The following is a 16,781-nucleotide window of genomic DNA, read 5'->3' on the forward strand; positions in this document are numbered from 1 at the left end:
TTTTTGCATGTCATAAGAAGACACATTGAAAGCTTCAAAATAACTGTCGCAACTGTCTCTGTAAGAAAAGGATTTTAAAAAATATGACAAAATCTATGAGAGCATTAAAGGGGCCCAGAAATGCGTCGCCGATCTGTTAACGCTTCACTGAACATGTGAGCCAAATGATATGCAGCAGGAAATTACAATCTCGTGCCAAAAGCTGTGAAAAATCGCTTGCTCTCGCTTCCGAAATGTTATCGTGCAGCTTCATCGCTGGATGGATGGATGTTATGAGCGTCCCCTTTGGAACAGAGCAGTGGGTTGCGCCATCAAGCTCTTGCTATTATACTGCCAAATGTCCTACCTAGATTAAAAAAGAAATAGAGGTAAAAACGAATATGAACTCCCACAATCAAATTTTCTGACCACCTATTGCGAACTTTGCTTTTGTACGTCTCTGTTTTCTGTCGTTTCCCTACTTCCATCAATCTTCTAATCGCCTCTTACTAATCTCTATTGCCGGCATGTTCACTTTTCCCCTACTCTCGCTGAACCCAAGGGCTTCAAGGAGGCCAGTGGTGCCTAAATCGACCGCTGGGCAGATGTCTTCACATTCTAATAAAACATGCTTCATCGTTTCCCTAGATTTACCACAGCAAGCACATGCTTCTTCCCTCTTATATCTCGCTGTATAGGTGTGTGTTCTAAGGCATCCCGATCTCACTTCGAAAAGTAATGAGCTTCCCTTTGAGTTATCATAAATTGTATCTTTCCTGATTTCATTTTTTCCTCTTGAGTAGTTACTAATGGCCGGTTTCTTTTGCATTGCTGCCACCCATGAGATTATTTCAGCCTCTCTGACTTTCCACTTGACGTTCCTTGTTGCTGTGTTGCCCACCCTACAAGCCGCATACTTGCTGGTAAGCTTTTTAGTTCTTTTCCTCCACTATGAATCAATGTTTTTTCTGTACAGATACCTCAACACTCTTCCAGCCCATTTACTTTCTTCCATATTCCTCAGTCGTTCTTCATAATCAATTTTACTGCGAGCTTCCCTCACTTCAAAACTAATCCAGCCCATATCACCCTGCACAGCTTCATTTGTAGTCTTCCCATGAGCGCCCAATGCGAGGCGACCCACTGACCTTTGGTTCACATCGAGTCCTGATTGCACCCCTGATTTAAAGCAAACAACCGCATTTCCAAAAGTAAGTCCTGGAACCATTACACCTTTCCACATACCTCGGAGCACCTCGTACCTATTGTATCCATAGCGCTCTGTGCTTCATTATGGCTGCATTTCTCCTCCCCTTCACTGTTATAGTTTTTTCCTGTGTTTCCATATATCTCTTGCCTTCGTTTATCCGTATACCAAAGTATATATATTCTCTTACCCGAGGTATTCCCTGGCCTTGTATTGCCACTGTCTGTTCACTGTTTTCATTGAATACCATAACACCTGATCTTCTAACACTAAATTTCAAACCTAAATTCTTGCCTTCCTGTCCACAGATATTAGCAGACGTTGCAAATCACTTTGCTTGTTAGCTAGCAACATAATGTCGTCTGCATAAAATAAACCTGGAAGCTGCTGCGCTACTACTGTACCCGCCTCTTTGTATCGGAGATTAAACCCAATATTACTTCCTTCTAGTGCCTTCTCCATCCTCACCATGTACGTCATAAACAGCAGTGGGGATAAAGGGCACCCCTGCCTTAGTCCCTTGTTGATATCTTCTCTCTCGTCGCTCCTCATCCTTTCCCATTCAACACATGCAGTCTTTTCTAGGTAAATCTCTCTCAAAAGCTGCAGACAATCGTCACCTAAGCCTTCCCCTTCCAGAATATCCCACAAAATGTTACGGTCTATGTTGTCATAGGCTCCTGTAATGTCTGAAAAGGCCACATATACCGGTCTGCTTTCTACTTTTGATATTTCAATACACTGAGTAAGAACAAATAAGTTATCATCTAAACGCCTACCTATTCTGAAGCCATTCTGAAGTTCTCCCAAAATGCCATTATTCTCTGCCCATGCTTGAAGCTTTGATTTGATTGCCAGCATTGTTACCCTGTATGTTACCGGTGTAATGGTCAATGCTCTATACGTGTGAATTTGAGCTTTCTCCCCCTTACCTTTATGAATTAAATTCATTCTACTTTGTCGCCAACTGTTTGGTGTTCGTCTATCTTAAGTTTTTTCCACTGTTTTCAACAGAGCCTCCTTACTTCTTGGTAATAGTTCATTAATCAGCCCAACGGGAACCTCGTCTAGCCCTGTGGCTGTGCGCTTAGGAATTTTCTCATTGACTTTCTTCTAGTTGAAGTTTGTCAGCACCAGCTCCTTTTCCATGTGGTTCTCTTTCATGCTCTTGTTTTCTTCGAATGCAACCTCATCATTGCTTGGAAAGATTCGGCTGTTATTTTTTGGATGTAATTTAAAGCCACTTCCCCATCCAGTTTGTTTCCATCTTCGTCTAGGATATGTTGTTGTATTGTTGTTGACTTCCTGCCTAATAAGTTTAGGTGGTTCCAAAATATTCTAGGTGCGGCCTTCTTTTTCTCACGTATTTCTGACAGCCAACATTCACTTTCACCTTTTATCTTGGCTTGCACTAGTATTTGAACCAGAGACTTTTTCTCCTGCTATATTTCCTATTTACTGGCTACTTCATCCTGCGGTAACTGCGCCTTCTTTGCCTGCATGTGCTCCCAGCATGCTCTCTGTCGTTTGGCGATCGCTTCTCGTATCTCCCTCTTCCACCAGCTTTTCGGTTTCTTTTTTCCATTCCAACAAACATGTTTCTCTTTCCCTATTCCTGTTGTTATTACATGTAGAAGCTCACTGTATTCCTACTCTTGGCCATTTGCCAAGTTCTTCCTCAATTCTAGTGACTATATTTGTTATTCGTCAGCATTCAAATTTGGACTGGCCATTTTGCACCCCTTGCTCTCTTTCTCAACTACGTATCCCATTTTCAAAATGATGCATTTATGGCCACTCCCTATGCTGCTATACCCTTCCTCATCAATGACCATTTCTCTCAACTTATCATGAATTCATTCTCTCATCAGACAGTAATCAATGGTTTATTGCTGGTTTCCCACTTCCCACGTGATCTGCCCTTCACAATTAGGCCTTGTATTCACGATAACAAGGTTATGTTGCTAGCAAAGGTCTAGCATCGACTTCCCCTTGTTGTCGGTATAGCAATCTAAATCCTGTATGTGGGCATTCATGTCACCTAATAGGATAATTTCAGCATCATTCTCGAAATCCTTAATATCAGCACTTATTCATTCCGCTAACTCTTTATTCTTCTCTGTGCAATTATTTCTGGTTCACAAATGCTTAACGCTCAGCCAAGTTTTTTCCCACTCATTGTACCTGATAACCAAAGATGCTCTTGACATCTTAAATTTACTCTTTTCCATTTGGCTCCCTGATGGATGAGCTTTCCCACTCACCCTACCTTTCTTTCCGATTTAGTTCTGTTGCACCCTTCCCAAACGTAGTTCTCAATACTTAAATAAGGGAATTGCGCTAAAAAAGACACGGACGAGTAAGGACATGGACGGGCGCAAACTCGCGACTGATTTATTCAGAAGGAACACAAATATATATACCTAGATCCTTATGCCTATTCATTGCCTAAGCGCACATGCCAAGAACGTTTTTTCTTTCTTATACAAATTTATACTGGAATCACTTACACAATCATCACCTGACTTATCAATGTAAAAAGCCTCTGCGAGTTCACGTGCGACCTGGTTACGACTGCGCCTTAAGATTTTGGTTCTAGCCAGCAAAGGCTGGCATGCTTTATCAGGCGTAGCCAAAGGGCATGCGCCGCAATGTAAGGGCAAATTTGACCCTTTTTCGTTAACCATAGAGAGCTTGTGTTCCCTTAGTCTTTCATTTATACAACGGCCCGTCTGGCCAATGTAAACTTTTCCACATGTCAGGGGAATTTCATATACAACCCCGACCGAACACCTGACAAACTGGGTGGCGTGACGTTTGGTGCAGTCTCGCACGCATTCCTCGCCGGAGACAATCCGGGGGCACAAAGAGGCCAACTTGCGCGGGGCAGAAAATACCACCGGCACACCGTAGCGATTGGCTACATTCTTCAGGTTGTGGGAGACCCTATATATATATGAATATAGGGGAGAACCGCCGGTCTGGTCTTCGGTTGACCGCCACCATCTTGAGGTGTTCTAGGTTTCAAGCTTTGCAGAAGCTTCTCTGCCACAGCAGCCACGACGGAAACGGGAAAACCAGCCTTCTGTAACCTGCCAATCTGATTGTTGAGGCTGTCATTTACCAGGTGAACACATGATTTCTGCAGGGCTTCCTTCAGGCACAGCATAACAATGGCGCGTTTTACCGTCTTAGAATGAGCGGACTCAAAAGGCAACAGGTCTTTCCGGGCTCGTGGTGAGTACATCCAACACGTGTGATCTGGTGTTAAAGTGATGTTAATATCTAAAAACTGCAATCTATCTTGTTCAGGTAATTCGTGGGTGAAGGTTAGACCCCTCCCGTGTCGTTTAAAGACAGATAAGGTCTCTTGCACGGTAACCGTGTGTGTCAAACCGGGTTTCTTCTTAAAAATCACCAAATAATCGTCCACGTATCTAAAAACTTTAAGAACCATCTTGTCGTCCAAATAACACACCAGATCACGATCAATGCTGGCCAGGAAAATATTAGCCAGTACCGGCGCCAGTCGTAACCAGGTCGCACGTGAACTCGCAGAGGCTTTTTACATTGATAAGTCAGGTGATGATTGTGTAAGTGATTCCAGTATAAATTTGTATAAGAAAGAAAAAACGTTCTTGGCATGTGCGCTTAGGCAATGATTAGGCATAAGGATCTAGGTATATATATTTGTGTTCCTTCTGAATAAATCAGTCGCGAGTTTGCGCCCGTCCATGTCCTTACTCGTCCGTGTCTTTTTTAGCGCAATTCCCTTATTTAAGTATGTACGACCGACTCGCCCAACAACGTGCTCTCCTGAAGTAGTTCTCAATCACTGGCAGCTCTTCCGAGTCTCGAAGGTGCGTTTCTGTAACCACATACACCCCTATTTGTTCTCTATTTAACTGCTCCTCAATCTCTGCCCACTTTTCCTTTCTTCTGCCACCCTGCATGTTTATGTAGCTTATTGCATGGTGAGCTCTCTTTCTTCCTTTCCTCCTTTTACTGTTATTGACGGCGATGCCATTCTGAGGTTCCCTTAGGGGACCTTCTTCATTACTACCTACTCTGGCCTCCTGAGTGCCCGAGGGCCCCCTAAGAAAGCAACAGCGCGACCACCAAGTCGCCAGCCCACTTCTCGTGCCAGCCTGTAATTGAAGTGGATCCCGTCTCGTTTAAAACCACCACACCTTCTCACTTCCCTGTTTACTTCGACAACCTCGAAGCCTTTCTCTCGGCTCATTTTCCATATCGCCTCATTAGCAACCACTAAGGCTCTTCGTTCGTGGCTGTCACGTACAGGCACCGTGCACACTATGATCTGCACCTGAGGGGATAGCTCGCGCAAGTCGTCCACCCCCTTCGCCAAGTGCCGGGCTAGTCCTGTCCCGTTCCTATTTAGGACGTCATTTAACCCACCTGCTACTATGACAAGGGTGCACACATGGACATTTTCTGTGAGCTTTTCTTTTGCTCGCTCCATGACAGAACCCAGTGTCTGCGCTGGAAATTTCCCTACCGCCACTCTTTTATTGCCTTTCACCCTCTCCAAAATTGCTTCTGAGCACCTAGCCAGGTTTGAGTCACCGGCGATAATCACCATTTCATTCTCTCCCACTTATCCTTGCTTCTCTTTGTCCTTTTCCGCTTGTTTCGGACTCGATAAGGGGCATTCTCCCCTGTGCTCCTGCTTTTCTGAATGGCGGCCTCAAGGTAGGTGCCACTCTTTCCAGCTAACCCTTCACCACGTTGCACGCATTCCACGTACTTTGCTAGCACTCCCTCCTGTCAAGTCGGGGGACTGCGTTACATTGCCACTACCACTCGATCTCGTTCACAATGGCGGTCCTGTTCAGCTATTCCTCGGCTGCTTCAAATCTTTGTTCAACTACCTTCCGTACATCGCGCTCCCTCTTTAGCTCATTTTTGAACTCTTCCACCTGTTTGACCAGCTCTTCCTGGAAAGCCTCCATTTTCTGCAGCCTAGTATCGACATCACAGTGTGCACCGGTTGACTCGATTCCCTCTCCATTCTCATCCGCCACTCATCTATGTTGAGGGACACCCAACACCCTGCCCGCTTTTCCGGCTTTGTTGCCATGTATTGCACGTCTTCTTTCCTGATGCAAATACTATGTACTATAATAATGCAGAGCACGTGCCTTTCAGCAAAAACATACGCACAGGGTCTAAATCCTCAAAATGTCGCAAAGCAACTCTCACCAATTCTTCGAAAGCAATCACTGGCGCGGAGACCTAAGGTATGACACGCTCTCGCAGGCGCTCAACCACGCGGCCACGCTCTCACTTTCCTACCAAAACGCACACAGTAAAACCACTAATAGCTATTAGTCTTGCCATTTCCGAGCTACCATTTAAAGGCTACAAACACTCAACGTACCACCCGGGCGCACATGTTGAAGCACGTGGCGCGAAAGGACGCTCTAACCATCCTGAAAAACTATATGTACACGAAACACACCCGCGCACACGATATAAGATAGAGAAAAAAAAAAGGAGAAAACCACCCAATTACCATTTAAAGGCTAAGAAACCACCAAATCAAAAACAGAAGCAAGCTCAATGCATGCACAAAAACTTTAATTTTGTCGCCGCCACGAAGCCCCGAAAAGCACGTCCGTTCGCCACAAAATCTAAAGCCGCATTTGTCGTCAATGCGGTAATTTTTTTCCTCAATATTCATCATTCCCAGTTTTGTGCGTACGTGATGGTGATAGCTTTTTTTGCATGTCGTAAGAAGACACATAGAAAACTTTTTAAAAAGCTGTCGCAGCAGTCCCTGTAAGAAAAGCATAAAAAATACATGACAAAAGCTATGAGAGCTTTAAAGGGGCCCGGAAATACGTCGCCGATCTGTTAACGACGCTCTTCTGAGGTTTTCGAAGAGCCTTTTCATCGGCGGAAGCGACGAGGTTTGCAGCAGGCATGGACAAAGTGTATGGAGTCAGCATTTCAGTCTTCAAAAGTCTGCGGTATAATTCATTTCACCGGTGAGCCCGTTTTATAATTGAAACTTCAATGACAACATAAGTGAAACTTGACAGTAAATAGTTGTAGCGAGCAAGCATTTTATTTCTATTCAATTAAGAATTAGGCATTCTCCATTACACTATAGTAGACGAGTGAAAACGTATAAAATTGCGCGCTTATAATTTATTTTTGCGGTAAACGCCTTAATTAGGAACAGGGAAAGCTTGAAGTACGAACTATTTGCCGCGTCGCTAACAGTGGCTGGCGGTTATGAGGGCGTGGGCGGGGCTTCACTGCAGACTTAAGTTAGTTCACTGTACTTAAGTTGTGCACGAATATAGAGGGAACTATGGCGCTGTAGTCTACACGAAGTGCAAGTATGGTGGTTCAGACAGCGTGGGAATGATGGTTGGTTCAAGGATTTAGCTGAACATAGTCCTTCTGGCTTCAAGCGGCGTTGCGAGATTGCAAATTAACATTTAAAAAGAATATTGCGCTATAAAAATTACGGCAGAACCCATGTCATGATGTACGTCTACATTAATGCCATTAGCACTCAAGCAATGTAGCGACACGCCGCACAGCCGAAACGCATCATGTATGACTACGCTCGTATGCGGCTGATCTCCTCTATGGTGGCTAGAGGTAGAGGGGACTCCAACACCCGTATGTTCGGGCAAAAGCGCTCTCCTTCGATTCATGCCGCCACCACAATGGCCGTGGTGGCGCTGCGGTCAGCATTGCGATGTCTCTCCTAACCTCTCCGCGTCTTTCACTCGCTCTCTGTGCTAGAGTGTAATCTGTGCATGAGCACGTGTGATCACAGAGAAAGAAATTCGGTGTGGTTATCGTCTTCTCGGTTCGAGGTGGTGCGCACGTGATTTTCGCGGTGTTTTCTTCGTGGTGAAAGATTGCTCGTTAGCATGTAGGCATGAGCTTCGTGCCCTGTTCCAGCCAAATGGTTCCTCGCGTAAAGAAAGCGAAGCAACTGTACTCTTTTGAACCTCACAGCACACCCGGTTACGTATCGTCAAGGAAGACGGGAAGCATGTCACTTTGTTTTCTGTGCCAAAGGATGCCGAGCGTTTTGAAACGTAGTGGTGGGCTGGGCTTACAAATTTCTCGACGAGAGATCAGCCCTCTGTGAGCTTCACTTTCACGAACAATGGATTGTGCGTCAGTTCACGCACGTGGTCAACGGCGAAACAGTCAAGATTACCCGTGATCGACCCGTGCTTACACAAGCGACGCAGTGCCAACAATTTACCCAAATGCTCCATCGCACCTCTCTGAGATAGCAGCCCTCACCACTGCTGTTGAAAAGGGAGGACTCTTAGATCCGCCAGATCAGCTGGATGCACTTGTGACTTCATTAGAAAACATTTTCACCCACCGATTCAGTGTGAAGCAATCAAGAAGCGACAGCCTTATGGATCTGGTATCTTTTCTTCAGCTTACCAAGTTGAAACTCGTTGGTGGCCCTGAACACATAACAGCACTTATGAATAGAACCATAAAGTTGTATGCGCTCACAAGGCTCCATTTCTGCGTGAAGTCTCATAACGCGAAATGGGACGAAACGCGGGAGCGAATGAAGGTGCTAAAATTGTGTCGAGTGCTCTGGATTGTGCCTTGAGAATCTTGCTGCTCACCCTTTTTTTTTTATCAGCGACTTTTAGTTTCTGTTATATATGCAATTTCTCTGTGGTTTGTGTTGAGAAGATGTCATATTTCTTGATTACAGTGAGCAATGAATGTCGTTTTGCCAACTGGATTTGGTTGCTGAGGTTCGTGACTGTTTCTGCTGTGCTCCTTCATTAGTCGGAGCTGGCCGTCGTGAGCTCGGACATCGTACGAGAATCACGAAGGAAGGAAGTATTTTAATGATTGGAAAATGTAGAGAGGTCGGCCGGATAATGGAGCATCTGGCCTGCTACTCTACGTAAGGGAAGGGGAAGAGGGGAAGAAAAATGGTCACAATGGGGGACGATAATGGGAGGAATGAGGTGAAGGACACATTACACAACTGGTATCACAGGCGTGAGTCCAGGCCCGTGTCACCTAGGAAACGCGAAAGTGCACGCATTGTCTCTGTCGTCTGCGAACTCTGTGGCCATGCGCCTAGCAAGAGGTCCTCCGACAGTGGTCCATTGTGTAAATGTCTCAATGCATCTGAATCACGAGTTTCCTGCCTATCGAGTGCGGTGCGATATCAATCGCTGTCAAGAGCTCAAGCTGCATGTGGAACTTTATTCACTAAAGGCATTTAAGTCCTCACTTGCGCTTTTAACTTATCGGCGCTGAAACACGAGCCGACAAGATAAAAGCGCAAGTGAGAACATAAAAGCCTACAGTGAATAAAGTTGTACATGCAGTTTCAGCTCCTAGACAGGCTTAGTTTTTATTATGAGTTTCAATCAGTGACACGTCGCCCTCGGTTAAAACGCGGTTGCTGCGCAGCTAAAATAAACTCTCCGACACCGAAAATAATGTGGCAATCCGTTGGATGGGGTTTCCGCCTATCCAAGAACATGAGTCGCCTCATACGTGTCATGCGCCGTACGGAACGTGTTCATATTGTCTCGCCACGCCACAGGCCTATGGGCTCTCGGAGAACACTGCGTCAGAGCTGAGTGCCACATACCTCGGACCGTTATTCCCTCACCGGCAGCTGTCATGCTGAAGATGGCATGCATTAAATCTCCGTTGTGCACGCAATTCCGGTGGCTTCAGTTCATTGTGAGAAACACGTCACCTGCTTCATAACCTTGTCGGCAGCAGAGCTTGCTGGATCGAGCCTTGACATGCCTGCGTCCATGGCACGGGTTCTGCCGGGGACGAAGGGTGCTGTTGTGTGAGATTAGCGCGTCGTATCGGGAATCTCTGAGACGATAGGAACCCGCGCTCCGCTCAGTGCGCAACATCCGCTGGAAGCTCGTCGTCAAGATCGGCGCGTCACTTCCCCTGCAGCGGTTCCTGGGAACTCGGAACTGAGCGTCGCCGCGAGCAACTCGATCGTTGCCGCGGTTGGCCGACAATAGCGCCAGCGATCAGTGCTTCACAATGAAGGGCTCGCATTTATATTGACCCTGTAGCGTTTCACCACGTTTCGCTGTCTGTTGCCTGCGGAGTTGTATCGCAGCCATTACCGATAAAGCGGCTGCACCAGTCAACGCTCGTTCGCCGACAACCGAGGTGCTCCTTCTCTCAATCGGGTGAGTAAACAGCGCCACGCTCTCAGGTGCGAGGCGCTTGCCTCGCCCTCACATATTCTCAAGGTTGTGCTTTTTCGGGCGCACTGAACTACTCCGTTCAACTGCCATTTGCCGCTCTTTGCTTAGTACGCAATACTCTGTCTTTTCTGTCTTTTTCTGCCCAACACTTGCCGAGTTGGGGCTGCGTTCGTCATTTTACCTGTTACTGCATTTTTTGTCAGTGATAATTATTTGATAGATTTGACGCTCTTATTTTTGGCTATGTTATTCTTTAATATTAGTTTTTTTTTTCTTTTTCAAGACAAAGAAAGGAGTGAGAGAGAAGAAAGGACATGCAGGAAGGCTAATTCTTGGTGTATACATTTGTTTCGCTACCCTGGCAAAGCGTAAGGGGATAGAATGCGAAAGTGAGATGAGCACAAAACGAAGTAAAACCACGTACACAATCCAGCGGCACAGGCAGCGTTCCCAAAGTTGCAAAGGTCTGTTAGGTAGACCCGAAGACTTTTTAACTTGAACCCATAGCATTGCTTCGGGAGCACCGACGGGAGCACGGACCTGAAACTTCCTGTTCTGTCATGGTGGACGCTTGTTAGGTGTATCAAACACTGCGCACCTTATTTGTCTATCGGTACTATAGCACGGTTAGACACAGAGATGTTCGAATGTCTTGTCACAGCTTCATGCGTTGCACGCTGGGCTGTCAGCCATCAAATAAAGAAGCCGTAATAGTTCGTGAACGCCACGCCGAGCTACAAACGTTGCAAGATGATCTGTTTGCGTCCTGCTTCAGTCTTTGCGAAATTTACATTTGGCAGAAGTCCTCCTTATATTAAATTGGCTTCGCACGTTGTACTTAATTGATATATCTCCGAGTATGCTTTTATTTCTTTCTCTGTCCTTTCTCTCTCTTTCTGCACTACAACACACTATAAATGTGTCTGCCATCAACAAAAAAAAAATAAGTTCTGGGGTTTTACGTGCCAAAACCGCCATTTGATTATGAGGCACGCCGTTTAATGGGGGGACTCCGGTTTAGTTTCGACCGCCAGGGGATCTTTAACGTACCCCCATTGCACGGCACACGGGCGTTATTTTTCTTTTTTTTTGCATTTAGCCCCCATCGTCGTCAATAGATAGCCTGCACCGACACTTCTTGGTTCGGAAAAAGCGTTCTTCAGGGCTGATTGATAAGAGCGATCCGCTTTTGAGTGCTGCCGTCCCGCATCCTGTTGTCTGGGAAAGCGGAACTAGCTGACACGATGCAACAGATCGAGCCTCCAAGTGTATTGCATGGCTTATTTCATAGCTGTCGGCAACACCGTTGTCGTTCTGTCAGTGAAGTCGCTCTCTGTGTATACCGTTTGTGTGTGTGTGTGTGTGTGTGTTTGTGTGTGTATGTATGTATGTGTGTCTGTGTGTGTATGTGTGTCTGTGCGTGCGCGCGCGCGTGTGTGCGTGTGTGTGTGTGTGTGTGTGTGTGTGTGTGTGTGTGTGTGTGTGTGTGTGTGTGTGTGTGTGTGTGTGTGTGTGTGTGTGTGTGTGTGTGTGTGTGTGTTGGCACAGACCTACGTTACGCGTGCATGTGTTCTATATTTTGTGCTTATTCTCTTCGATGGCATACATGGCGTTCTGTTTCTGGGAACATGGTCGCGTGCTCAATTTCGATAGGATCGCAAAACTCGCTATACAAGAATAGCTGTGTCAGCTCTCGATGCTTCTACGTCTTTAACGCAAGATGATTGAAATTAACGAGATTACCTCCAATACAGTGTTACCTAAATTGCGGGTATAGCTTTGGGACATGAAACTCGATGAATTATGATTATTCACGGCACATATACTGGCTATAGCAGGCCTGCGGTTCTACAAGCATATCCACTTATGACTTACGTTACCCGCTTGCTCTTGGCATTTAGGGATTCGTCCACGTTGAAAAAATAGCATCACGAGAATAAAATTCAAATATGAGTCCTGGAACCTTTCCTCTTTGCACCGTCCCAATAACGAGGATGAGAACGGGCAACTATATGTACTGCGAGGTGTTTACAAAAACTAAAACGCGCGCTGTCGGTTTGCTGTGTCTCAAAGCAAGGGCTATCTGTCTGCTGGAACAATTTTGTATTCCGATAAAAATAGCCGATATAAGGCCTCTTCACGGCGACAGGCACCTGACGAGCAAAAATGTGCGCCGAGAGCACCACTGTATACATTGCAATCAGAAGTTGCTACTTTAAAGAGGCGTCCGCATGCATCGTGCTTCCGACAGAGTTCCGCGTGCTGACAGAGTCTTTCCCTTCCGCGCGGTCCCGATGCGGCGATCAGAGCTCGGAATTTCCTCCTCTGTGGTTCAGATGCTTTCAGAGTGGCTGGCACTGTGAGGTAAAACCTTGGTTATCTCATTTCAAAGCGGCGATAGTGTGTGGTGCGAAATGGCAGCTCCGTCGTTGCGCACTAAAATATATAAATAAACATGGCGTCCGTGTTTCTGCTTAAGCGTAAACTTGATACACGCGTTCCAATTCTATATTAACAGTCAATGTAAAGGTAGATGCAGCCAGACGTAAGTCTGCTATATTTGTTGGTGAGTTACATTTATTACGATGAAAGGGAAAAAGGAGAACGTAGAAAATAGCGCCTTTTATCCTTGTGTTTCATATCATTCTAACGACTTTCTATTGTGATTGCCTTCTGCAGGTGCGGCCGATAGACATATCAGGCTGGTTACCAACAGCCAGGAACGGGGCAGACACGTGACAATAATCGAAACGGGCTGATGTATCAACGAAATAATTAAGGTGGACAGTTGCCGGCTGTCTTGTTGCTGGCACTGACGCTTAGTGCGGTGGTGGTAGCTCAAGCTGCCCCCTTCATCAACACATTTCAGCTACCCGAGGAATCCGAACAAAAGCTCCTTTACGTCAATATGTCGCAAGGCGATGATGTCGTGGTCGTGGGCGGAAAAAACGCCCTCTACGCGCTGTCGCCTGACTTATCGCTCAGAGCGCTTTACAGAACGGGCCCTGAGAACGACAGCGCGCTCTGCCCACCTCATCCTCTGGCGTGCGAACACAGTCGAAGTGTGAGGGATAACTACAATCGTATCCTCCTGCAAGTCAGCACCGAACCACTCATTCTGGCCTGCGGGGTTACGTCGCAGGGAATGTGCTCGATTCACGACCCATTGCTCAGCCCGAATGTCACGACGCCCATGGACAAGAACCTGACGGACAACTACGTTGCTTCGAAGAAGAGCACCGTGGCCTTCTTCGCCACCGGGGATGACGGGAGAAAGGTCCTCTTTTCCGCATCGGCTCCGGATTCCCGGCCTGCGGAGTACCGTCTTTTCACCGTGGCTGCCAGAGTGCTCAACACGTCGGGCTCCTTCAGATTGCTTTCTCACACACGGGTGACCTCTGCGCACGGGGGCAACAGGCTAAAGGCGGCGCAGACGCTTCGCTTTGTCTACGGCTTCAGCCACAACGGCTTCGCTTACTTCGTCGTAGTGCAGAAGGTGCAGAAGGCGTTTCAGTTCTCCTTCGAGACGCGGCTGGTGCGCGTATGCGAGAACGACGAGTCATCCTTCCGCACTTACGTGGAGGTACCCATCATGTGTCCCCCGGCAGACGGTGTGATGTCGGCGGCCATCAGTGCCTACCTGGGACCGTCGAAGTCTGCAAGCGGTGGTGGCAGCGGTGGGAACGTCAGCACCGACTTTCTTGCAGTGGCTTTCGGAGGGGATCTCGCCAGCAGGATGAGCTCAAGCTACCTGAGACTGAGTTCGTCGAGTTCGGTGGTCTGCTTTTTCGATATGAAAAGCGTCGAGGACAGATTCAGGGAGACTGTGGAAAACTGCGACAAGGGAGGGTCAAGCGCGAGACTGTCGCGCCTCTACCACGACGATGGCGACGATCTCAAGTGTTCCCATCACGTGAGCATATAGGTCTTTGCTGACTGTTCTTTCGCATTCGTATATACGATAGTGCGACTTCTCGCTGTGTGGTCGAAGAGGCAGAACAATCACCGTGGATGTCCCACCCCTTGCTGCATGCACATTTCCGTGTGCAGAAAGTCGTTTGAGCGTGTCGATTTTGTGGGTAGGCCTCGCGTAAGGAGCCCAATATGCAGCATTATAGACGGCACTAACAGTTTTCATAACATGTGACCGTCATCTTAGAGAAGTTGGTTGTACTCCGCAGATTTCTCAGTTACCTGACTGATAACATGGATGTAATCCGTTGTATAATAACATTTCTTGAACCCAGCCAGCTCTCTTCGGTGATTGATTCGGTGATTTTGGTGAATGTTTTATACAATACTGAGGGCAAGCTAATGGGCCTTTAAGCCTTCCATTCTTCAATGTCCCCTTTGTTATGGGTTAGTATCATATTGGCATTCTTCCAGCTTTTTAGCACACTTGAGGTCGTCAGGCGTTGCGTATACCAAAGGCCGCATGCTTTTCAAGCATAATGCACCCTCCCTGTTTAATTAAATGTACTGTTATTCCATCTTCTCCAGCAGGTTTTCGCAGAGACATGTCTTGCACGGCCTTCCTAACTTTATTGCTAGTTATAGAAGGAGTCTCTGTGTCGTATTCATCCCTACTTTCAATGAAGGTTGTGCGGCCTCCTGTACTCCATGATGACGCAAGGCCTCCATGTCTGCCGGTATCTCTACTGAATCAAATACCTTTTCATAATCTATGAAAGTCATATTAGAGACGTTGATTGTACTTTCAGATTTCTCGGTTACCTGATTCGTGACACCTACCTATATATGCCTTCCTGCCAAGGCCCAAGAATGAGGCAAAAACAAGAAAGGGGCTGACAGATGGAATACCACTGCGGTATAAAGTTTGTAAATAGGGATAAGATGCCTCAGAAAGGCTGGCTCAGAATGAGGCAAGGAATTCTTCGCAATAAAACTGTTAAATGTCAGTAGCATCAAAGCGTGAACGGTACTGCGGGCATATTTTTACTTGCTGTTAATTTAAACACCGGGGCACTTTCCAGTCTCTCTTGTGTACTCGTCCTGACTTTGGTGACTAGAGGTCACCAAAGTCAGGACGTGCTATAGAGCGGCCTTGCTAGAGGCGCGGCCGCTCAATAGAAACAAAGTTTGCACCTTGTTTCCATTGAGCGGCCGTGCCTCTTTGCTCATTTCAAGCAGTGAAGGGCCTCGAAAGAGAGAGGTGGAAGGTTCCACTCCGCACGTTAGTACTCAGGCATAGTTCCTCGTTGTGGTCCGATGACACATTGGTGCAGCTTGGCGAGTCCTCGCCCAGCCATGCGGAGGTCTCAGCTCGGACTATATCGGGCAATATATATATATATATATATACATATATACATGCATATGCATATCCATATTACACACACACACACACACACACACACACATATATATATATATATATATATATATATATATATATATATATATATATATATATATATATATATATATATATATATATATATATATATATATATATATATATATGTGTGTGTGTGTGTGTGTGTGTGTGTGTGTGTGTGTGTGTGTGTATGGTTGTCAAGCTTTGATATGCATGGTTTTAAAAAAATACGACATCACTCTGCGTTTATCTCTCAGGAAACTGAAGGCAAGGACGTTTGCACACCAGGACCAAATGACTACGTAGAAAGTATGATCCCGCTCGTTGGGCGAGCAACTATAACGCTGTCAAAAAGCGTCGCAACTTCCGTCACCGTTATGGAGCAAAACGGTTCCACCGTCGTGTGGGTTGGCGACAACAAGGGGTATCTCCGCAAGGTATGTGAGAAAAAGAAAAGCTATCAGCGACATTTGCATAGCAAAGCATATGCAGCACTGTATGGCATACAGTGCTTCGATCACTCCGCTCTCGGTGCCTTTTATTACATCCAGCAGCGTTTCCTGAGAATTCACACCGACAAATGCACAAAGCTTCTTTTAAGATTGCTTTATGGCGCTCCAGTAGCACGACCGCAGGGATAAATAAATACGTCGCACACTTATAAATGCGAATTGTTCTCTGAGTGCAGCCATTTTCTTGGCAGGCGAGCATGATTCGCCGTTTTCGTTGGCCGATCACGGTGATAGTGCAGTCGAAAATTATATGCCACAAGGGCGACTCGGTAGCTGCCATTTGAGTTTGTGCCACTGGACCAACTGTATACGTGCCACTTGGTGTGTGTTAGTCTGCTTTCAATCTTATATCTTGTCATTGCAAATATTCTGTTTTACTTGTTTTAAATATAAACACCTACAGCCTATAATCCCTACATAAGTCTTCGCTGCACAACAGTTACACTATTGCTGCAACCGTTCATTATAAATCATAGGTGCTTGGCATTACGTAGAAGTCAACAGTAGTTGAGTCTGGCGAA

The 16,781-nt window shown here is 46.3% G+C and overlaps 1 protein-coding gene across 1 annotated transcript in view; it reads left to right on the forward strand.

Annotated features, from left to right (window-relative positions):
• The first annotated feature begins 9,156 nt into the window (after positions 1–9,156).
• LOC139046727 (hepatocyte growth factor receptor-like) overlaps positions 9,157–16,781 on the forward strand; it is a 66,899-nt gene continuing 59,274 nt past the window's right edge. The window contains exons 1-3 of the mRNA XM_070539435.1: positions 9,157–9,217; positions 13,191–14,323; positions 16,006–16,185. Of these exons, the coding sequence (XP_070395536.1) occupies positions 9,157–9,217; positions 13,191–14,323; positions 16,006–16,185 (1,374 nt within the window). The remainder of the gene's footprint in view (positions 9,218–13,190; positions 14,324–16,005; positions 16,186–16,781) is intronic.

This window comes from Dermacentor albipictus, chromosome 5 (assembly GCF_038994185.2).
Source record: "Dermacentor albipictus isolate Rhodes 1998 colony chromosome 5, USDA_Dalb.pri_finalv2, whole genome shotgun sequence".
Taxonomy (NCBI): Eukaryota; Metazoa; Arthropoda; class Arachnida; order Ixodida; family Ixodidae; genus Dermacentor; species Dermacentor albipictus.